The sequence below is a fragment of the Phycodurus eques genome, chromosome 7, assembly GCF_024500275.1.
Source record: "Phycodurus eques isolate BA_2022a chromosome 7, UOR_Pequ_1.1, whole genome shotgun sequence".
Taxonomy (NCBI): domain Eukaryota; kingdom Metazoa; phylum Chordata; class Actinopteri; order Syngnathiformes; family Syngnathidae; genus Phycodurus; species Phycodurus eques.
Window position 1 is genome coordinate 15,211,933 of NC_084531.1, and position 23,867 is coordinate 15,235,799.

The following is a 23,867-nucleotide window of genomic DNA, read 5'->3' on the forward strand; positions in this document are numbered from 1 at the left end:
AGACCAGAGAATCTTATTTCTCTAGGTGTTTTTTTTTTGAGCAAACTCCATGCGGGCTTTCATGTGCCTTGCACTGAGGAGAGGCTTCTGTTGGGCCACTCTGCAATAAAGCCCCGACTGGTGGAGGGCTGCAGTGATGGTTGACTTTCTAGAACTTTCTCCCATCTCCCTGCTGCATCTCTGGAGGTCAGCCACAGTGATCATTGGGTTCTTCTTTACCTCTCTCACCAAGGCTCTTCTCCCCCAATTGCTCAGTTTGGCCGGACGGCCAGAAGAGCGAGTCCAGTCCAGGACAGAAGAGCGAGTCCAGCCCTTGAGCTTCTGCAGACTTTGCTTATTAATGGGCGGGTAGGAGGACAGAACACATCGTGCTTGCTACCTGTTGGCCTGCAGGCAAGTAGCTGCGTTAAAAAAATATATCACATTGAGCTGTAGAACCATTCCCTGCTTCCATAACCACATGCTGCATTCTCAGCCCATTAGAACCCGCGCCGCAGGAGCTCCCTGACCTTTTAGCGGAACTATCAAAGCCAGCCCCGTCAAAGCCTCTGAACGTAATCCAAGACAGGATGTGCAGGAAGCTCTATCCTGCTGCATTAAAACGAGTGAAACCACATGAAACTGAAGAGACATAGGAGGTAAAATCATAGCCCGGACTGATGCTCATACAGTTAGGTCGGACTGAGCCACAAATGGGAGGTAATGTCACATGATGATAGACATTAACAAGTCATGTACTATCTACAAACCCCAATTCCAATGAAGTTGGGACATTGTGTAAAACAAATAAAAACAGAATACAATGATTTGCAAATCATTTAAACCTATATTCAATTGAATACACTACAAACACAAGATATTTAATGTTCAAACTAATCAACTTAGATTTTTTGCAAATATTCTCTCATTTTGAATTTGACGCCTGCAACACATTCCAAAAAAGAGGAGACAGGGGCATGTTTACCATTGTGTTACATCACCTTTTACTTTTAACAACGCTCAATAAGTGTTTGGGAACCTAGGGCACTAATTGTTGCAGCTTTGTAGGTGGAATTTTGTCCCATTCTTGCTTGATGTACAACTTCAGGTGCAAAACAGTCCGGGGTCTCCGTTATCGTATTTTGCACTTCACAAAGACCCACACATTTTCAATGGCAGACAGGTCTGGACTGCTGGCAGGCCAGTCCAGTACTCGCACTCTTTCTACAAAGCTACGGTGTAACACATGCAGAAAGTGGCGTGGCATTGTCTTACTGAAATAACCAGGGACAGATGTCCCTGAAAAAGATGTTGCTTGGATTGCACCATATGTTGCTCCAAAACCTGTATGTACATTTCAGCATTAAAGGTGCCTACACAGATGTGCAAATTACCCATGCCATAGGCACTAACACAACCCCATACCATCACGGATGCTGCCTTTTGAATTTTGCACTGATAACAATCTGGTCCTTTTCTTCTTTGCCCTGGAGGACACGACATTCTTGATTTCCAAACACCATTTGAAATGTGGACTGTGGAAATGCGGTGCGTTGAGGTATAAGGCTTGAATGGGAGTTAATGTGTTATTTTGTAATACAGTACATAATTGTAAAAATGGGTTACTAAGAAAATTATTCTTTGTATCAGAATGCTTTAGTTAAAACACTGTATGATCACACGGTGATGATATGGAATTTATGAATGGATGAAGCGTAGATAAATTATTTTGTTAATATAGTCAGCCAGAGCTGCGAGGAATGGAAAGTTATCAGTCTTTTCACCATCGTTCCTGTCGTACTGTTTGCTTGTTTTTATTTGCACATTTTTTTAGTCTATATTCTATGTTTGTTTTAATTCCTCATTTTAAAAAACACCATTCAAGCAAGTTTTTTCTCGTGTTTTTGAGATTTTAGGGTGAATCAACTTTCCCAACACTGATCAGTATTATTTCATTGCAGGTTTAAAAAACACACCAAAAAACAAAACAAAACAAAAATCACGTCATTATTTGCCCACTCAGTTGTTCACAAAGTGTTGACCCTCACCCTATCCTTGCTTGTGAACAACAGCGCCTTTTGGGGATGCTCCTTTTATACTTAATCATGACACTCACCTGTTTCCAATTAATCCGTTCACCTGTGGAGCTTTCCAAACAGGTGGGGGTTTATTTCAGCATTCCTCAACTTTCCCAGTCTTTTATTGCCCCTGTCCCAGATTTTTTGGAACATGTTTGTTAGATATATTTTAGTAGTTATCATTTATTTGCTTAGCTTGCATTAGTATTTTGCATTAGTAGCTTGCATTAGTATTTTGCATTAGTAGCTTGCATTAGTATTATGGACAATATTTAGATAGAAAGATGTCTCGCCTTCAAGAAGATGACTCAGCAACATTTGATGGAAGGTTGAGGGTTACCATAACTCAGACATTCATTGTCACCCAGTCATTTTTGAATAAAGTCAGTATTAGGTCACTCTAGGTGCGAATAAACTGACTTCCAAATTCACAAAAATGGGAAACTATAACAATAAAACAAATCCAACAATGTTGCAGGCATCAAAGTAAAAATTGAGATAATATTTTCCCAATATCAACTATGTTCATCAGTTTAAACATTAAATATCTCATTTTTGTACTGTAATCAATTGAATATAGGTTGAAAACGATTGGCAAATCACTGTCTTTTCATTTACATTTTACACAACATCCCAACTTCATTGGAATTGGGTTTGTATGTGAGTAATCCAAGGGCCATACACACTAAGTAAGGCACGTTTATTATTTAAATTATTGATTGTGTAGTCGGCGGCACGGTGGACGACTGGTTAGAGCGTCTGCCTCACAGTTCTGAGGACCGGGGTTCAATCCCAAGCCCCGCCTGTGCGGAGTTTGCATGTTTTCTCCGTGCCTGCGTGGGTTTTCTCCAGGCACTCCGGTTTCCTCCCACATCCCAAAAATATGCATGGTAGGTTAATTGACAACTCTAAATTGCCGGTATGTGTAAATGTGAGTGCGAATGGTTGTTTGTTTGTATGTGCCCTGCGATTGGCTGGCGATTGGCAGTTCAGGGTGTACCCCGCCTCCTGCCCTCCAGCATGTCCGCGACCCTAGTGAGGAGAAGAGGCTCAGAAAATGGATGGATGGATGATTGTATAGTGGTTCATTGCCTGACATTCCATTCAGTGCTAGTGTGAATGTGAGAATGGTCGTCTGTCTCTGTGAGTCTTGTGATTGACTGGTGGAGGGTTTAGTCAGCTGGGATAGACTCCAGTTCCTTGCAAACATGAACAGGAAAAGTGGTATTGAAAATGGATGAGTGGGTGTTTATTAGTATGCATTAATAGCTTTTGTGAAGTAAACGTTTTTATGAGGATTGGCTCAAATGCTCTCATGGCCCATATGGTGCCCAACCCAAAATCAAACCGAGTACAATGAGTTGCCTCGTGGTGGGTTGATGATGTATTCATACTAAAGAAAGACAACCCGGAAACTGAATGAATCGGAGAATGAAAAAATAAATAAATAAATAAATAAATATATATAGTTACATTCAAGCGGGTTTAGTTCAAATTAAGAATAGCAAATATGTAGTACACTAAAAACGGTATTTTGGAGGTGTTCGGGGTAAAATATAAAAAAATATGTAAAAAAAAAAAAAAAGGCTAAAACCAGTTGCAAGTTAAGTTTCGTCGGCACCTGCGCGCGCGACAACCCAGACATTACTCCGACCCGTGGCCGGCGGGAGCACACGGAAGTACACATTACACATTAAGTAACTTAAGGAGGACACCATTTACGTTTTAAAATGTCAAAGTAAGTCTTACCTTGGCGGAGAATGGTGGCGAGGAGAAGGACCAGGGAGCCCAACAAGTGCATGGTGGCGAGTCACACGCGGGGGGTCCTCGAGTGGCAGGAAAAGGGGAAAAAAAGTGGATTCACACGGCGAGTTGTCGTTGATGAAAATGTCGTTTGGTTTTAATTATCCTGGAAAGCTGCGGAAGCAGTTGAGATTTGTTTTTTCTTTTGTTGTGTTTATTTTGACAGGGGAACGTCGCTCACGAACTCAGGACTGTAACCAGTTGTGCTGAAACAGGTATTTGTGAGCGGAGCGAGGGTGGAATGGACGGAGAGAGGAGGGGCAGCGTGCCAAGAAAAGAGGGGGCACATTGTCTGTGAACCACGCCCCCTCCCCTCCTTTCACCCCCTCACACACAGCCTCTCTTCAAACTGCACCCCCACCCCCACCTTCAAACAAGTGCTCTTCTTCCACAATGCCCCCCCCCCACACACACACACACACAAACACACACATAGTGAATTGCGAGAATACAAACCGCCAAAATATGAAATTCAACAAGGAGGAGTAGTGCCATTCAAACGGACAAGTGGGTCGCCCCCCTCAGTACAGCCAACGCCGCCACTTGTTATTTTCATGTTAAAAACAAGCTGCATCTTCAAGATAAGTGAGTCAGAGAGGTGATCCGAGGTGATGTATTCGTTAATTTTGCCGACAAAAGTGACATGATGCGAGCTTATCGCTTCCCTGCTGAGTAACGACATAATTATCAGAAAATAGAGTCGGCCCACTGGGAATTGGTATGAAAGTAGCAACGCCTCGAAAATTAAAAAGGTAACGTTGTCTAGTTCCTCAAATAGCTTCCCATTTAAGACACTTCCACAATGCACTTGGTTTTAGGGAGCAGAGACAATTGTGGCACAGCGCTAGCTTGCCCATACTTAGCGCTGGTTGGTAATCGACCGAACAGGTTGTATGTAGCCTGGTGCCTTTTCCCGTTGGTTTGGATCACAAGTAGGCCGCAGCCCGGCAATATGTGATTACTGTATGTCCAAATATGCGCAACTTCCTATTTTTTCACAAATCAATACTAATGGTCTGTCCCGACATCATCTGTTATTTTTACACATTATTAACCAATTTCAAGTATTGAAATTAGCTTGAGAACAAATCTATTAACTCTCTTGGACACTTGAACTGTCTGAGAAGTAACAAAACTCTGCCACTTCCTAACTAAAAAAATAAAATAAAAAATGTACCGGCGTTACCAGATAACTAGCAACCCTTTACTGCTCAGTGACTGTTTTTTTTTTGTCAATGTCTTTATGTCTCAAACGTGTTCTCTGTCAATTGACTGTCTGTTGTCATACCAGAGCGGCTCCAACTACGGGAGACAAATTCCTTGTGTGTTTTTTGCACATACTTGGCAAATAAAGATGATCCTGATTCTGATTCTCAACTACGCGGGAGTCGTTGGGCATTATATCCCCTCAAGATTAAAAGTCTTTTTTTTTTTTTAAATAACAAGTGAAAATAGGATAGATACATTTGAGTAAGCCTATTTTGTTAAAATAGATACTGTAGCTGTAATGCTTCGGTGGAAAAAGAACTTGTCAGCCACAAATAAATTTGCATGTAGATTCATGTCGCTTCACAATGTTGTGTGCATCCATGTTTATGTTCCATGGGCATTATTAATTCCACCCAGTGTGCCTCGGTTATTAATGTTTCGTCGATTTTTTCCTGATAGATCACAGGTGTCAAAGGTCCGGGGGGGCAGATCCGGCCCGCCACATCATTTTATGTTTCATGTTCATCTACTTCATGTTCTTCTGTACCAAAATTTCAAATTGTCTTCACTTTTAATAACGTTGAGAAATGGCAAACATTTTAAAATAGGTGTAGTCAGTTTATTTTATTTGAAAGGGAAATTTATTATTGAAAATTGACTTTTATTGGCTTGTGAAAGATCTCTGGAGTGCCTGCCTACCCATCAAGTGTGAAAATAAACAATCGAATGTTTTGTTAGCTGCCTATTTCTGATATGTGTATGCGAGTGAGCCGTTCTGCATTTTGCCTGATTATGATGTGTCACACATGTCACAATTCAACTAGTTTCCATAACGTCGGTACCACACAGAGTTTCTCCATCCATGACATGGCAGCTAGGCCAGGAAGAAGCTCTGCAGTTATCAAGTAATGGTCAGACTACAAGGAAGCACATGTCCAAACCAAAATGTAAGCTGCAGTGTTAGCACAGATTACAGTAGCATTTACCAATAGCGTTATGAGCGTTGCCTAAGCAGCACAATCTCAAATGTTTGACGAAGTTGTCGAAGTGGGGGTGGGGGTATTTGTTTGTCAATGTGGCTGCTGCTGCACTCATTGACAAGTTTAATATGATGGCTTGGTGATGAAGTGCTCCCTCCATGAGTGAACATAAAATCACTGTTTTCAAGGTCTTTTTTTATTCACAGTTTGGGTTAGTGGCTGCCCGCCTCGTCGCAAGCCCCTAACAACACCACCAGTCATCATGATAATGAAACCGTACTTCGGATTTTGAATAGTGTTTCTTGGCAAAAATGTGATACATGAATGGAGAAGTTGAATTTGGTAAGTGCCTGTAATAGACGCAGTAGCACTTATGGTATGAACTCCATTTTTATGGATTACTGCTTTTAGTGGCGAGACAGAAATGGTAACGCTAGAATGTTTTTAAGACGCTTCTATTCAGAGACCAGTTTTCAAATGTTTGTGTTCCCTGGCTCCAAAAACACTGCTTTGAAGTTACCAAAGAGATAAAACTACAGTTAAGAACAATATTTTGCCAATGACACCTGGACAACAAATTTGTGACCTACAGCTGGGAAGTCACAAATATCTCGCCTCGAGCTACCAGGGTCTGATGTTTAAGCATTCCGGTCAAACGTAAAGAAAAACATAGATAACAACCGCGATAAGCTAGCACTTGTTTTCTTGTGAATACAGTATTTTCCACATTTTAATTAGCTCCAATTATGGGTAGGAACTCTGGAAGGCATTCCATTGCGCCTTTTTTATTATGGTAGGTCGGAAATTTCAACCCACCAACTACCAAGCTGAGCTACTCGTGCTCAGTGTCATGTACATTATTTGGCCACTTGATAGGATCAAATTATTAGCAACAACTCGGTATGACGCAGTACAGTGAGACACCGCCGCAAGCTACGAAGACATTATTGTTACATTAGACTGAATGTTTCCATCCATCCATCCATTTTCTGAGCCGCTTGTCCTCACTAGGGTCGCGGGCGTGCTGGAGCCTATCCCAGCTGTCATCGGGCAGGAGGCGGGGTACACCCTGAACTGGTTGCCAGCCAATCGCAGGGCACATAGAAACGAACAACCATTCGCACTCACAGTCATGCCTACGGGCAATTTAGAGTCTCCAATTAATGCATGTTTTTGGGATGTGGGAGGAAACCGGAGTGCCCGGAGAAAACCCACGCAGGCACGGGGAGAACATGCAAACTCCACACAGGCGGGGACGGGGATTGAACCCCGCACCTCAGAACTGTGAGGCTGACGCTCTAACCAGTCGTCCACCGTGCCGCCCTGAATGTTTCATAGTGCTCAATTAAGTATCTACGGTGGCTGGGAAGTGCAAAACAATATAACAAATTGTGAGACACTTTTCCATTTCAGAAAACAAATGAACAAAAGTTTAAACAAATTTACATTTCAAAAAACAAATTAACAAAACAAGTTTACATTTCAGAAAACAAATTAACAAGACACGAAACAAATGAACAAAAGCCGAAGCAAATTACAAGTGACACAAAACGGAAAGGGAATGTACCATATCACAGATTGACACGTTATTAGGAATCATATACCCTTTCTTGGCAAACACGCCCCACTTCAACACGATTGGCTCCTGCATCGCGGGGAGGGTAGGCTACGCAGATGTAACAAGATGACCCCAAATATGTACAAAATTAAAAAACAAAGTTTGCTATGGTTAGGTTGAGGAATAGGTTTGGGGTTAAGGCAGTTCAGAATGGGTTAAGGTTAGGATTATGCTGGGTTAGGGTTGAGGGTGGCGTACTCAGACACTGCCAAACCCGACCGAACTATGGCGCAGTGTGCGTGGTTTGGCAACTGTTTCCATGAGTGGCCGATCGGTCGGCCACTGGTTTTGCTGTGATTCAAACTTTTAATCTCCGTTTCACAGCATCTTAACGTTGCAGTTTACATTCAATCAAAATGCACAGAAGCTTTCCCTCACGGTGAAAATAAATTTCCGGGTTTGCAAGCCGTGCCAACGCGTCGCCTCGGCTCAAGCCGAATAAATAGTATGTAAAGCATCAAATGTTTTTCTACATCAACACTAAACTACAGTATATTCATGATGTATAATGTGCCTGTGGATGAAAAAGCAAAGTTTGTGACCAGAATATACGTTCAAATGAATGGAGCCGGCGAGCTTCCTTTCAAATATCCACACTTTCGCTTTAATTCTCGCCTATCTTTTTATGGTTTAAGAAATGTGATAAAGTACCATATAGTTTTACAACATCAAACGCCTATACAGGTTCGCTGTTCAGGGTGTCCATATATACAATCGCTCAATGTGCGGGGTGCGTCTGCAACTCTTATTTTTATGTGACGGTCCGGTCCAGTCGGGTTCGACCACTTTGCGCAGTGTGCGGCAAGCTTTAGGGTTAATGACATTTATATTAATGCTGCCACACATAATAAATCAGATACTTCTTTTACTGTCTGGAAGCAGCAGGGTGTGTTCTACCAGGATGCAGGAGCCAATCATAGTGCGTGTGTCCTGGAGCCAGTAATATTGGAGCAGGGTATGTCATGCCAGGAAAATGCGTCGGAATCGTAATTATGCATGAAGGATTGAATCCTAATAACACGTCAAATCTGTGATTTGGTACGTGCGCTTTCCGGTTTGTGTCACTTGTAATTTGTTTCAGCTTTTGTTCATTTGTTTTCTGAAATGTAAAAGTCTTGCACTTCCCAGCCACCGTAGGTGTCACTGAGTGTGTAGGGGGTAGCTAATGGTGTGACTGGTGATTGTATGTTAGGAATTATGTCATAGGGGCTTTCTTTTGTTTCCGATAAGGAGGCGTGGTGTGTGTGGGTGGTTGAACACCTGGAGCGCACAAACGCACACATACTGTACACACAGCAGGGTCGAAGTATCGAAGGAGGCTTTGCGCCTACAGGCAGCTGACAGAAGGTTCATGGTAATTAGGCTGTATAGGATGGGTCCAACGTTAATCATAATGAAGACATTTCCATATTAATAATTCAATGGTAATTAATAATTGAGCACACCGGTTATATCTTCTGACTTTTTCATTCGGCAAGCACATTACCATGCAGTACCACAATAATTATTATTCATATGAAGACTCTGCTAATAGTTGAAATTAATGCCAGGTGCCAAGGCTTCCTCCGAAAAGTGTTACCGCCAAAGTTGATCCACTTACAGCTTGTAAAATTTCGGGTTGGCTCGATATTTTTTGTGGAAAATATGGCTTAAATCCCGTAAAAAAAAAAAAAAAAAGATGTAATGTTATATACTGTATATATTGAAAGCTGATTAAATCTGTTATCCTTGTGACATATTTTGTTATTCATTAATCAGATAACTTTAAACAATCCAATTAAGATCTGCTAATAGCAATGTCAGTTGCCAAGGCTTCCTCTGTTACGTCGATCACGTTAAAGCTCATAAAGTTTTAAGTTGGATGGATATTGCCTTAAATGTTGTACATATTTTAAACATAATTATATCAAAGACAAGAGAGTTTGTTGAACATTGTATGGGATTACTAGAATTAAAAATTGTCCAATGTTCATCATGCATACAACAATTAGTATTTCCATTTAACAGCCCAGTCTTAAGTCTATATAACAATTAAAGACTCAGTAAATAATAGTTATCACATAACAGTGGCGTCTCTGAGCTTCTACACTTCAGCTTTAAGTAATGTCTATTGTCCTCGCCTGGTGTTTTGGATAGTTACAGTATTTATATGAAATGATTACTGTCGTTCTTTTATCCTTTACTCAACTGACATCTTATGCTCAAAGCCTGTGTATCTGTATAAGGATGTGTACTTTAGCTCTTTTACGCTCCTTGTGTGTTTTGCCTTTTCCTTTTGATTTTTGCGACAGTTTATCTAAAAGATGTGGTAAAAGAAAATTAACTTCAATGTTAAGTCATGTGTAGCACTTTTAAATGACTGGTTTTGAGTCCCATTTGTTTGGTCTGTTTGAGAAGAAAGAGCAGTGAGTGAAGAGGTAAACTGTTTCGTTAGCTTCTTGCGCTTGGCCATATGCTCATTAAAGGAGTGTTTTATGTTACATTCGTTGTTGATTTCTTTTTATACTACCATTAATACCAAGATTGAAATGTGACGTTTGTACAACAATGGAACAACTTTGCATTGGTCATTAGTTTTATTCTTTCAACATATACAAATTACATATAGTGTATATGGGTCATTTTCATGTAAATTATATGATCAAAAACAACATCAATATAAGATCAATAACAGTAAAGATATTGGCCACCAAATTTCCTTGTGACAATCAATTTTACTGATATGATTCTTTGAATTATTTGCAGTTGTTAGCCATCAATCAAAAAGGCATAATTGTTTCGAAGAAAATAAATTTTTCTAAAGTAATGGTTTTTAAACTTTTAATGGCAAAATATCTTTACCATTAGGGGTCCGAAATGAAGTTTCATGATTTGAAATGTTTTCTGAAAATGCTAAATACATTTTTGGATATACTGTCTAGTGTTTTTCTTCTATTGCTTCATATGCCTTTTCCATAAAAACTAACACAAATGCATCTTTCTGTTCTTTTACAAATGGTCCTTCTTTGTCACGTAAGCTGTCTTTGCCGTTAATGCCACTGGAGTGCCATAGCAATAAACCAGAGAGAGCTGTGAGCTGAAATGCCAGGATGAGGCAGCCATTTTGCATTCACACAATAGCAGACAGCAAAATAAATTGGGTTATTTCTGAGATGTGAAAGAATATGTATGAATTTGTGAAAGTGCTGAAACTATTGAATGTCTTTACTGTTATTACAATTGGATAAATACAAGAGTGTACTTTGTTTATTGATTAGTTAGAATCATTTATGCACTCGTACCCGAAGAGTTTGAATGGCAACAACACGTACTGGTAAATTTGTGATTTTTATGAAGCTGTATGTCTTTACCGTTATGCAAGAATTATATTTCAGTGGGCATCACCATTTGCTCTGTCAATAAATTCTATCAACAAAGCTGTGTCAGAATTTGTCAGGATAAGATGCAGAAGGGATTCTGTTTGACTTTGGAAGTTGCTAATTCTGCATCGCTTCTGAATCCTCAGCTGTCTGAGGTCCCTTGCGTTGCTTCTTTTTGCTAGTTTTATGCCCAGTTGTTAGCAAACAAGGGATGGGATTGTTTTCCCCCTTAGGTGGATGTTCCAACATTGTTTCAGAAAAGCTCCTAGAACCCAAGCTAAAACGTTAGTGCAAGGTTGCGGGGGTGTGGTGGTGACCGGCTAATGGTGTGCCCTCGATTGCACGGCAAACGATTGACACTTCGTCGGTAACCCCTTTTCAAATTCAAATTCTGTTTTTGAAAGGGAAAGTGTACATTCATTAACATTTTGATAAATGTCAATGCACCAAAGATAGCTGAAAGGCTACTTTCTGCAATGGTTGTTCTTCCTCGGATGCGGTGGTTTCTTCCATCCATCCATCCCTCCATTTTCTGTACCGCTTCTCCTCACTTGGTGCTGGAGCCTATCCCAGCTATCTTTGGATGAGAGGCGGGGTACACCCTGAACTGCTCAGCAGCCAATCGCAGGGCACATATAAACAAACCACCATTCACACTCACAGGCAATTTAGAGTCTAGAGGGATTACATATGCTTCCTGTCCCACTTCAGACCGCTTACATGTTTTGTTAACTATTATGTACTGTCAGGTTTAGTTGTATGCACCCTGTTTCACTCGCACCTACTAGGTTTCTCATCCACTCTGCGACTGCCTTGAGAAGTGTTTTGACAGTTAACAATTCTGGCCGGGCATCTATGGCAATCACGGCCTGTCATGTTTGCCCATCCCGTCCATCCCCAGGTGTCTTTTTACGTTTATATTGTCCACCTATGCCTGAAATGGGGCTGCTGTGGCTGCAGCATAATGGGGATAGGCTGAATAGCAAATGGATGGAAGGATATTCCAGGGGTTAACTTCTGCTCCTTCTTGTACAACAGTTAAGAACATAAAAATATATTTGAGTTCCATCATCATGGAACAGATTCTGTTTGACTTTGGCTGTTCCATTATACATTCTTCTGTGGGTCATGTACAAAGTCAGTAGCTTCCTGTTTACTTGCATTATATGTCACAGTTTCCAGCCACATTCCAATGCCAAACAACAATCGATGATGCTTTCCTGTGAAAGTAAAACGGTTCCATTTGAGAAGTTGCTAAAATGTCATTTAAGGACACTGCAGACGGAATGATTTACCCTGTGACTGCATGATCATGCTTGTCTGGTCACAAGACGTGTGTCTGTGCGCACACAGTGTGTGTGTTTTGGTGTGGGCGGGAGCGAGTCAATGTTCCTCACCCTGGCTGTGAAATTCATTTATGTCTGTGATGGTTTGTGTAAATGGAGTAAGGGCACCGGCTGTGAAAACCTAATGCAATTTGATTAGAAGTTAACTGCAAAGCAATATTTTTCCCGCCTGGCTGCACTGTAAGGGGTGTACAGAGGGGGAAAAAAAAGAGAACTATTTACTTTTTTTCTCTGCGGGTTAAAGCGAATGACTGATGAGCAGGCCTGAAGCTTTTTGTTCAATTACCAAACACCTTGCTTATAATTGGGAATCCAAAAGAAGAGACCAAATATGAAAACAAAACGTCTTCACCAGTGAACCAACCAGGCTGTAATGTTAAAACTTCCCATTACAGGAGTAGCTGTAACTGCAGTTTGGTTTTGTATTCACAGAAAAAAAAAAACCTCTCTCCCCTGTGGCTGCTGGAAGAGATTACACACGGAATAATGAATTACAATACGTCATGTCATGTAGCAGGAAGCGCTGGTGCCCCTGCTGTCTGTCATTTGACGAAAGAGTGAGTGCTCTTATTTTGACACGTTGTGAGGCATCTTGTGACGTTGCTGTGGCTAGCACGCAAACAAATGCGGTGTTGCCACGGACAAGGAGAGTGGGGGAATGACAGCACACATTTTTTACACATTCAAGCTTCGCACCTTCACAAAGGAAAAAGACAATGGCTCCCCAATTCCACTCCACACACACACACACGCATGCAGACTGATGTTGCACATCTAATTTACATAGATTATGTGTGCTTCAGCTTGAGAAATAACAACATACAGCATAATGGATTCCCAAACCAGAGCTGGCAGCAGGTAGAACAACTGTTTGTCTGTCTGTCTAGCAAATTTACACTATGACTACAGTATAATGTATAAAACAAAAAATACTCACCCTACATTAAAAAAAAGATGGATGCATAGTGTGAAAGAATGTGGAGTGGGAGGGAAGCAAGGGAATTCTTCATTTTAACATTTGAAAAGGAACATCCATCCATCCATCCTTCCATTTTCTTCCACTTATCCGAGGTCGGGTCGCAGGGGCAGTAGCCACTTCATCCAGCTCTTCCGGGGGGATCACGAGCCGTTCCCAGGCCAGGTGGGAGACAGTCTATCCAGCGTGTCCTGGGTCGTCCCTGGGATCTCCTCCCGGTGGAACGTGCCCGGAACACCTCACCAGGGAGGCGCCCAGGAGGCATCCTAATCAGATGCCCGAGCCACCTCATCTGGCTCCTCTCAATGCAGAGGAGCAGCGGCTCTACTCTGAGCCCACCCCAGTGAGAGCTGGAGATCACGGCTTGATGAAGCCAACAGAACCACATTGTCTGCAAAAATGAGATCTACAATCCTGAGGCCACCATAAAAGTTATGTAAGAGGACAAAGGACAGCCTTGGCGGAGTCAAATCCTCACCGGAAACGAATCCAACTTACTGCCGGCAATGCGAACTAAACTCTGACACCGGTCGTATAGGGACCGAACAGCCCGTATCAGTGGGTAAGGTACCCCATAATCCCGAAGCAACCCCCACAGGACTCCCCGAGGGACATGGTTGAACACCTTCTCCAAGTCCACAAAACACATGTAGACTGGTTGGGCGAACTCCCATGCACCCTCGAGAGCCCTGCCGAGGGTGTAGAACTGGTCCACTGTTCCACAAAAACCACACTGCTCCTCCTGAATCTGACATTCGACTTCCCGACGGACCCTCCTCTCCAGCATCCCTGAATAGACCTTACCAGGGAGGCTGAGGAGTGTGACCCCCCGTATAAATTGGAACAGTCTGCCAATCCAGACGCACTGTCGCTAATGTCCTCGAGATGTTGCAGAGGCGTGTCAAGCAGGACAGCCGCACAAAATCCAGAGCCTTTAGGAGCTCCGGGCGGATCTCATCCAGCCTTGCCACCGAGGAGTTTTTAACCACCTCCGTGACCTCGACCTCAGAGATAGGACAGCCCGCCTCAGAGATCACAGATTCTGCTTCCTCATGGGAAGGCGTGTCGCTGGAATTGAGGAGGTCTTCGTAGTACTCTCCCCACCGACTCACAACGTCTCAAGTTGAGATCAGCAGCGCCCCATCCTTCCCCCCGCCTGAGACGCTGGATGGTAGACCAGAATTTCCTTGAAGCTGTTAGGATGATTTTCTCCATGGCCTCACCGAACTCCTCCCACGCTCGAGTTTTTGCCTCAGCGACGACCACAGCTGCATTCTGCTTGGCCAACTGGTACCCATCAGGTGCCTGAGGAGTCCCACAGGCCAAAAAGGCCAGATAGGACTCGTTTTTCAGCTTGACGGCATCCCTCATCGCTGGTGTCCACCAACGGGTTCGGGGGTTGCTGCAATGACAGGCACAGACCACCTTATGGCCACAGCCCTGGTTGGCCGCCTCAGCCACGGAGGCGTGGAACATGGTCCATTCGGATTCAATGTCCCCCGCCTCTCCCGGAACGTGGGTGAAGTTCTGTCGGAGGTGGGAGTTGAAACTCCTTCTGACAGGGGATTCTGCCAGACCCTCACAATACATTTGGGCCTGCCAGGTCGGACCGGCATCTTCCCCCAACATCGGAGTCAACTCCCCACCATGGTGATGATGGTGCATAGGCACTAAAAACAGTCAGGACCCATTTCCCCCACCCCAAGGCAGAGGAAGGCTACCCTCTCGTCCACCAGGGTGAACCCCAATGTACAGGCGCGGAGCCGGGGGGCAATAAGTATGCCCACACCTGCTTGGCGCCTCTCACGTGGGCAACTCCTGAGTGTAGGAGAGTCCAGCCCCTCTCAAGAGGACTGGTACCAGAGTCCAAGCTGTGTGTGGAGGCGAGCTTGACTATATCAAGTTGGAACTTCATGACCCCGCAGACCAGCGCGGGCTCCTTCCCTGCCAGAGAGGTTCCACGTCCCTCGAGCCAGCTTCTGTAGTCGGGGATCGGATCGCCCCATGCGTAGAGGCCCGGCCACCAGGCGCTCGCCTTTGAGCCCCACCTCCAGGCCTGGTTCCAGAGGGGGGCCCTGGTGACCCGTGTCCGGGCAAGAGAAAACTGAGTTCATTTTTTGTCGTCATCATAAGGGGTCATTGAATTGTGCTTTGTCTGGTCCTTCACCCAGGACCTGTTTGTCAGATATCTTAGCTCCTGGGATCATTGGAACACACAAACCCCTCCACCACAATGACTCAAGGAGGAGAGGGTCCTCCATGTGTATTATATTTAATATAGAACAACATTAATTCAAATGCAACATTGCATTTAGATGCTAAATAGTAGGTAATTATATGTCTCAAAGACGCAACAAATGTGATCGCTGAATCTTGTCTGCAGGTTGCCCCCCACGCAACCCCTTGGAGGCATCTGCCCCTTTCACCCTCCCCTTTGCCTGATTAGTTGCCGCCACACCCACCTTGAACGAGTTTTGGTAAGATGTGTCAAGCAGCACAGAGAGTGACCCTGACATTTTGAGGGTGTCTAAAGGATGGGAGGATCCGCTTAATGGCCACTCCAGCTCTCTGGCCAGCAGCCCCTCACTGGGTCGATAATTGCTTCATTAGTTAATCCGATTGAGTGCGGGAGTGGGCTGCTGTCGATGCTGACTTACCTCCCTTTCTGCAAAGAGTATGTCTTTTATTGATTTCATTGTTCTCTCGCAGAGCCTAACTTTTCCCTCTCAACTAATCCTCACATTTGCACCAAGAGAAGCTGAATGGATTTCTTTGTTTGAGACCCCCTGTTCTGCATCCAATGTGCTCTTATTTTAAAGGAGATCAATATGGACCGCTTCTTGTTAGTGCCAGGGAAACAAACACGTGCTCTGGAATGCCCATAGACTCATTGCCTGCAATATTAAGTGCACATGGACAGTCTAATGAGAGTGAGAAAAATCTGCCTTGACAATTTAATGCTCAGTTTTTTTTTACTGACACTGACGAAGAGGTTTACATCTACCTATTTTGGTGGGTTGACCAACTGAACACCTCCCTATCTCCCCCTCAGGAAAAGTAAAATTTAATTACAGTTAACCATGGTCCCATACAACATTTTGAGATCACAAACGGCACGCAAAGAACTAGTTTGTGCATCGGCGTAAGAATACATCCGTACACTACAACTACTTACACTTTCATTTTACTATTTATATTTATGGCCTAGAAGTGTTTTTTATTTTTCAAATATTTACTTTATTTCTTATTATTGATGCGTACTAGACTTGCGTACAGATTTGTGTTGTCTCTGCTGTTGGAATGGAGCTAAGTCAAACACAGAGTACCCCCTGTGCCAGTTGCTCACACACAGACATTAAGTTGAGCCTATTAGAACTGAGTTGCTAGCCAAAACAGCAACACCTACTGAGGCACAGGAATAGTATTGACTCTGACTACATGTTGTAAACCAGTCCCTGCGCACTACTAGGGCTGATTTTACATTACAGATCTTTAATGACAATTTGTGTTCCACTGGATTCTGACATGTAATCACTCCACAATGTTGTGTGTGGCTATATATATGTTCAGGTGCCTTATTGGCTGCGCCTACTCTGCTATGCTTCATGACATTATTAGTCCTCTTCACTTTATGAGAAAGTCATCTTCTGTTACAAATCTATACTTACTATTGTTAAATATTCTTCCAAAAAATGTGTTTGTACTTATGCAGTCCACCCCCTATTACACACCTGTCCTCATCAGGGTCACCGGCGAGCTGGAGCGTATCCCAGCTGACTTTAGGCAAGAGGCGGGCGGGGTACATCCTGGACTGCCTGCCAGCCAATTGCAGGCCACATATAGACAAGTATTCACACTCACATTCTCAACTCCACTTAACTTTGTTTTTAGAGCCACTTAAACAACAACCACAGCTGTAACAAAGTGCTGTACATGAAAATATAGAGGGCGAGGACAGCGGAGGGATAAGGTAACCTTTATTAGTACCACAATGGGGAAATTTGAAATTTGTTTGAGCAGCAATATTGGATACAGTAAATAAAAAATGGCATGCAAGGAGGACAACGGGACACGTACCCATTGTATATGCTCAAGCACATTAACATATTATAACATAATATTCAATTTAATGGACACAATGACGAAGGCAAAGTTCATGCAGTACTTCTTATAGAGAGGTCATAACTATCAGAGTCAAGTTTTCATCAGAGAAGACGTTATTTAAAGAAGCACATTGCACAAAATAAAAACCTAAACCATTATCCATACATAAACTATTCAATGGCATAATAATAATCAGAGCTGCCAACCTATGGAAATTCCCTGCCAGAACAATTTCCATATCTTCAAAATTTGGTCAAGAACATTACCGTGGGACAGTTATTGCAGCTTATTATGTAATTGGATAAAAAATAAATCTGCAAACTGTTAAATTGCACAACATAATCATTACTCTATAATCGTAATTGGTAATAAAATGGTGTTCCCCAAGCAACCTTTTCCCCCTCTTTTTTTTTTAAAACAGTGTTTATTGCATCAAATTCACTCATGAAATTTTTGTCACGGTGGGTGGACAGAGCGCCGTACTGGCCGGCAAAAAAATGGCTAGATCGAGAGGAACAGGTATGTTTTGATGAGTGATTTCAAAGATGGGAGGTCAGCATGAGAGTTCCATAGGGTAGGGGCAACAACAGAGAAGGCTCTGTCCCCCCAGGTTTTGTGTTGTGTTCGTGGTATGAGGAGAAGACTTGTGGTGGAAGAGCGGAGGATGTGTGCAGGGGTGGAGCAGGTCTGTGAGGTAGGAAGGGGCCTGGTTGTGGAGGGCTTTATGGGTAAGAAGGAGGAGTTTTTAATTGAATATGTTGGTGGATGGGGAGACAGCTGGGTTTCTGGAGGACAGAGGTGATGTGGTTGTGGGAACGGGTGTGAGTGAGGAGGCAGGCGGCGGAGTTCTGGATGAGCTGGAGTTCAATGGCATTGAGAATACAGGAGGAGCAGAGCCTTATTTCCACAAGCTGAAGCTGTTAGTAGATAAGGAGCAAGACTGCATTCTCCACCGAACAGTATGAGGGTTGGGGGAACATAGATGTCTGTGCCCTGGATGTAGAAACTGTAATTTCGCAATCTCAGGGTACATGAAGTCACTCACGTTTTCTATAAATTGAGTTTGAATGTAAACAAACAACTGCAGCTTTCTAACAGCCAATTGGTCATTAGTTGGTGAGTAACACACATGCACAAAGAACAGTTCAATTGTCCTCTCCACTTTAGTCCTCTCTCTCTCACTTCACTTCATTTTATCACCCACTCTCGTCCCTCTCCATCTCGCTAGGATGCATTCTTTGCCGAATGGACGTCAGTCGCCTCCATGTTTGGGAGAAGCTCCTCAAAGTTGCTGCAGACAAAAGTCTGATGGCACCAATATTCTCCTCTCATTTAAATACTATGACCAAAACGCTGCAATAGCGCAAACGGGTTATCACAATGCACAACGAACAGGGTGGAGTACAATTCAAGGAGAAAATTTACAGAGCTGTTGTAACAGGCTGCCAGCTCAGAGGTGCCCCTCTTTCATCACACATTCACATTCATACCTCTGAACACTGACCCTAACATGCATGTTTTTGCAATGTCGGAGGAAGCCGGATAGCCCAGAGAAAACCAACGCGAGCACGAGATTCGATCCCTAATCCTCAGAACTGTGAGGCCGTTGTGCTAACCACTTATGCACCCTGCTGCCTCCTCAACCCATCTGCATCCACCTGGCACAATACATAGTGAGGTACTGCATCATAATGGCAAGAACTTGTAATATTTTTCACCTTATTTACAACCCCAATTCCAATGAAGTTGTGACGTTGTGTTAAAGAAATAAAAACAGAATACAATGATTTGCAAATCATGTTCAACCTATATTGAATTGAATACACTACAAAGACAAGATATTTAATGTTCAAACTGATCAACTTTATTGTTTTTAGCAAATAATCATTAACTTAGAATTTTATGGCTGCAACACGTTCCAAAAAAGATGGAACAGGTGGCCAAAAAGACTGTGAAAATTGAGGAATGCTCATCAAACACCTGTTTAGAACACCCCACAGGTTAAATAGGTTAATTGGGAACAGGTGGGTGCCATGATTGGGTATAAAAGGAGCTTCCCTGAATTGCTCAGTCATTCACAAGCAATGATGGGGCGAGGTTCACCTCTTTGTGAACAAGTGCGTGAGAAGATAATCGAACAGTTTAAGGACAATGTTCCTCAACGTACAATTGCAAGGAATTTAGGGATTTCATCATCTACGGTCCATAATATCATCAAAAGGTTCAGAGAATCTGGAGAAATCACTGCATGTAAGCGGCAAGGCCGAAAACCAACATTGAATGCCCGTGACCTTCGATCCCTCAGGCGCCACTGCATCAAAAACCGACATCAATGTGTAAAGGATATCACCACATGGGCTCAGGAACACGTCAGAAAACCAATGTCAGTAAATACAGTTCGGCGCCACATCCGTAAGTGCGAAAGCCATTTATCAACAACACCCAGAAACGCCGCCGGCTTCTCTGGGCCCGAGCTCATCTAAGATGGACTGACGCAAGTGTTCTGTGGTCCGACGAGTCCACATTTAAAAAATTTTGGGGAAATTGTGGACGTCGTCTCCTCCGGGCCAAAGAAGAAAAGGACCATCCGGACTGTTATCGACGCAAAGTTCAAAAGCCAGCATCTGTGATGGTATGGGGCTGTGTTAGTGCCAATGGCATGTGTAACTTACACATCTGTGAAGGCACCATTAATGCTGAAAGGTACATACAAGTTTTGGAGAAACATATGCTGCCATCCAAGCAACATCTTTTTCATGGACGCCCCTGCTTATTTTAGCAAGACAATGCCAAACCACATTCTGCACGTGTTATAATAGCGTGGCTTCGTAGTAAAAGAGTGCGGGTACTAGACTGGCCTGCCTGCAGTCCAGACCTGTCTCCCATTGAAAATGCGTGGCGCATTGTGAAGCGTAAAATACGACAACGGAGACCCCGGACTGTTGAACAGCTGAAGCTGTGAATTCCACCTACAAAGCTTCAACAATTAGTGTCCTCAGTTCCCAAACGTTTATTGAATGTTATTAAAAGAAAAGGTGATGTAACACAGTAGTAAACATGACCCAGCTTTTTTTGGAACGTGTTGCACCCATAAAATCCTAAGTTAATGATTATTTGCTAAAAACAATCAAATTTATCTGTTTGAACATTAAATATATTGTCTTTGTACTGTATTCAAGTAAATATAGGTTGAACATGATTTGCAAATCATTGTATTCTGTTTTTATTTAGGTATGTATATTTGGGGTTGTAGTTACATTATTAGTGCATTATACAAAAATAAATAATTATACAGTATGATACTGTTCTTTTTGCAAAAAGAAAATGGCTAGCTTTGCCTAATTTTTGGGAGCATGAAAACAGTTTGAAGCAAGGAGTCCAGAGTGTAATCTTTGGAAACCACAACCTTATCAGCCTCCGGCAAATGGGCTTGTATACTGTTGCTATGAGGCATCTGCCAATGATTCTCTTATCTACTTTATATCTCCATAGTCTGCATTTCACCGGCCCTGCTACCGTACGTTCCGTCTTATCAGCTCCCTGCATTGCCTCGTGTTCTCCCAGCTGTATCGTTTTACACCGTTAGTCTTTTTTTTATAATAACTGGTTTCTGTTTCTTCTGGGATCATTCGCTCTGCCCTGCCCCGACTCACCCAGCACTTTGTTGATTCTTACCAGTCCCATCTACAGTATGTCGATAAGCCTGTCGGTCTCCTCCTAAATCACCAAGGTGCTGGTGCTATTGACGATTAGGCTCTTTACACAATAGATTTAGAGTAAAAAGCTACCAGCATAGACAAATATGTTCCTGTGAATAATTACATTATGAAAACTGTTAAAATCAAAACGACCCAAAATTTGTAGAAGAAAATATACATATAAAGCAGGACAAAACTGTAATAAAGGTTTTAAGATGATTTAGTTTCAAACACACAACGGATTATTTCTATTTTTCATGACTTCCTATGGGAAAAATGAAGAAATACGAAAAGTTCAAATGAAGAGGTAAAACACACACAAAAAATAAATAAATCTAAATTTGGGTAAATCACTGCTTTCTCTCATAAATATAATGTGGCCAAAAAGACAGTGCTTGTATGTAAAAGATTGCCCCTTATGGAAATGATAGAAAATGGCTTTATGAGCTCAGACATATTGTCATGCAGGACCAAGAAATGAACTATAACAGGTGATCTTTGTCATACCACAAAGACCTTTTTCATCTTATTTTATTCTCTGATATTGCTCTGCATTATACTGTTATTATGGCCACCATTACGTTACACACAGACAGTCAACGAGAGCATGCCACTGTTACTTGCCGTGGTTTAATGTCAAACTGCCTTTGTTCCCTCGAGCGGGCTTTACTGTATAATCCTTGTATTGAGGGCATATGTTGGCATAAATTTGCCGTGACAAATTCCCTGCGAATCCATTGTGCTCAGTGAAGGAAAGTGATTCCATCAAATCTACAAACTTCCTAGAGAATCGGTTTCCTCCCAAGACTGACGCAATGCCTTTGATTTAGTTTCAATGTTTTCAAATGCCATTTTATATTATTGATTATATATTTTCGATCAGTCCATTGACGATGTATGCTATGTTTGAAGACTTCTTCAAGAGATTTTGATTGATGTTTGCATTGTGTGCATATAATGGATGACGTGTGATGCACAATGCTAAACAATCAATATGGTTGATGTGGTTTATAGATTATATGGAGACTTTGATTTGTTTTTGCTCATTTCCGCACACGGAGGTTACGTTGGCCTCAAAGGGACAAACAACATGTTTGCAAAGTGCTCCCTGACAAAGCCTGTGGTGAATAGCTGAGTTGCCGTGACATGATTGACAATGGTCAGTCGAGTTCGTCATGCATGACAATGGGTAATGTTGATTACTTCACGTAATCTGCAATGTAAGACTAGTTTTGGAATCAGAACTGGAAAGAAAATGTTACTTTTAAAATATTTTAACATACAATTACAATAATGTTTGGGAGTCCAAATCCGGGCTCTGGCTTTCTTGTGTGGCCACAGACAGTCAACGAGCGCATGCCACTACACTACTAAAGTGTAGTGTACTTTAGGTGAAATGTCTGTTTTTTCTCATCTGCCTGGGATGTACAGTGTAGCTGCTGCCGCGCGGGAGCCTGAGCCGCCGCCACCTATCTATCGGCTTGGCTAAATTGCCCGGCTCCATGAATGTAATTCCCGAGAACATGAAAGGCGGCTGCCTCCATCCTAAAAGTGTTGACTGGGCCTCTACATCTGTCAGCTGCCAGCGTTGTTTATTTCTCACCTCGGCCTGAAACTATTTGTTGGCTTGTCAGTTAATGGCGGCGGGGCCCGTCACCGGTGCAGACGGCGGCACTTAAACACTGCCTGTTGTTGGCTGCGGCTTTGAACAACAATCCAAAAATGAACACAAAGCACACAGATTTATGTTATCCCTCTTTTGACACGACAGCGAATATGCTGGGGAAAAACCTCAATCACTTTGTCTTGATGAGTTGCAACTCACAAATGCTCCATGAAATTACCACTTAAACAAAAGATGGTCCTTGTTGTTGCAATTCTTTTAATTAAAAATAAATCTTTAGCATGGTGGCATTTCAAAGGCAAATTTGCTGCAGATTTTTCTCCAATCAAGTGAAGAAAAGTGCTCGACATTCTCTTTGACAAGAAAAGCAGTTTGATACAATCGCTCGTGGTACAAGGCTGCGGCAAATATATCCGAAAGATGATGAAGGGAAAATATTTTCTCTTTCATAACAACACAACCAGCTGGTGGCATTTCTGTCTTCACATGGGGGTTTGGGAGTGTGTCCAGATGTTTCATGTTGGTGCCGAAGAACTACGCCAAATGTTCTGCCAGAGCTTCATGTGCGCCTCGATAATCTTGGTCCCGCTCGGTGATTTGACAGTCTCACCACAGGAGGCGCACAGAAATGTGTAGAGTGAAACCTAACTTGTAAAGTTTTGCAGCTTGACAAACATTTTCATGCGTTAAATGTTATTCAAACTTTGGACATCGAGCTGTCATAATTCATGGTAGCAGCATATTAAGCCAGAGGATAACTTGAGCCTGCATGTATTCTTCTGCCACGCTCCGGCTTGCTGGTCATAATTGTGTATGTCAAATAAATACAGACAACACTTTTTACATGGATCCCTTAAAGGGACACATGGATAAAATCGTTTTTAATGGCTTGTATACAAATGGTTGGGTCTCTGGAGTCATTGACCATCCATGAAGTGTGAAATTACGAAATCAAGTGAATTTTTTACAAGCTGCCTATTTCGGAAAATGTGTCTGTGAGCGTGCCACTCTGAATTTTGAACAATTATGACACCACAAATTGGATAATTTACATAGTACGTCCCCCATCCCGAGTTTCTCTGCCCTCCCCCCA

At 42.6% G+C, this 23,867-nt stretch overlaps 1 protein-coding gene across 2 annotated transcripts in view; it reads right to left on the reverse strand.

The window, feature by feature from the left end:
* Nucleotides 1-4,085, reverse strand: part of LOC133404926 (CD166 antigen homolog) — a 75,528-nt gene extending 71,443 nt beyond the window's left edge. For both annotated transcript variants that reach the window (XM_061681456.1, XM_061681455.1), the window contains exon 1: nt 3,807-4,085. In XM_061681456.1, the coding sequence (XP_061537440.1) occupies nt 3,807-3,858 (52 nt within the window). In that variant the 5' untranslated portion in view covers nt 3,859-4,085. The remainder of the gene's footprint in view (nt 1-3,806) is intronic.
* Between the last annotated feature and the right edge of the window lie 19,782 nt (nt 4,086-23,867).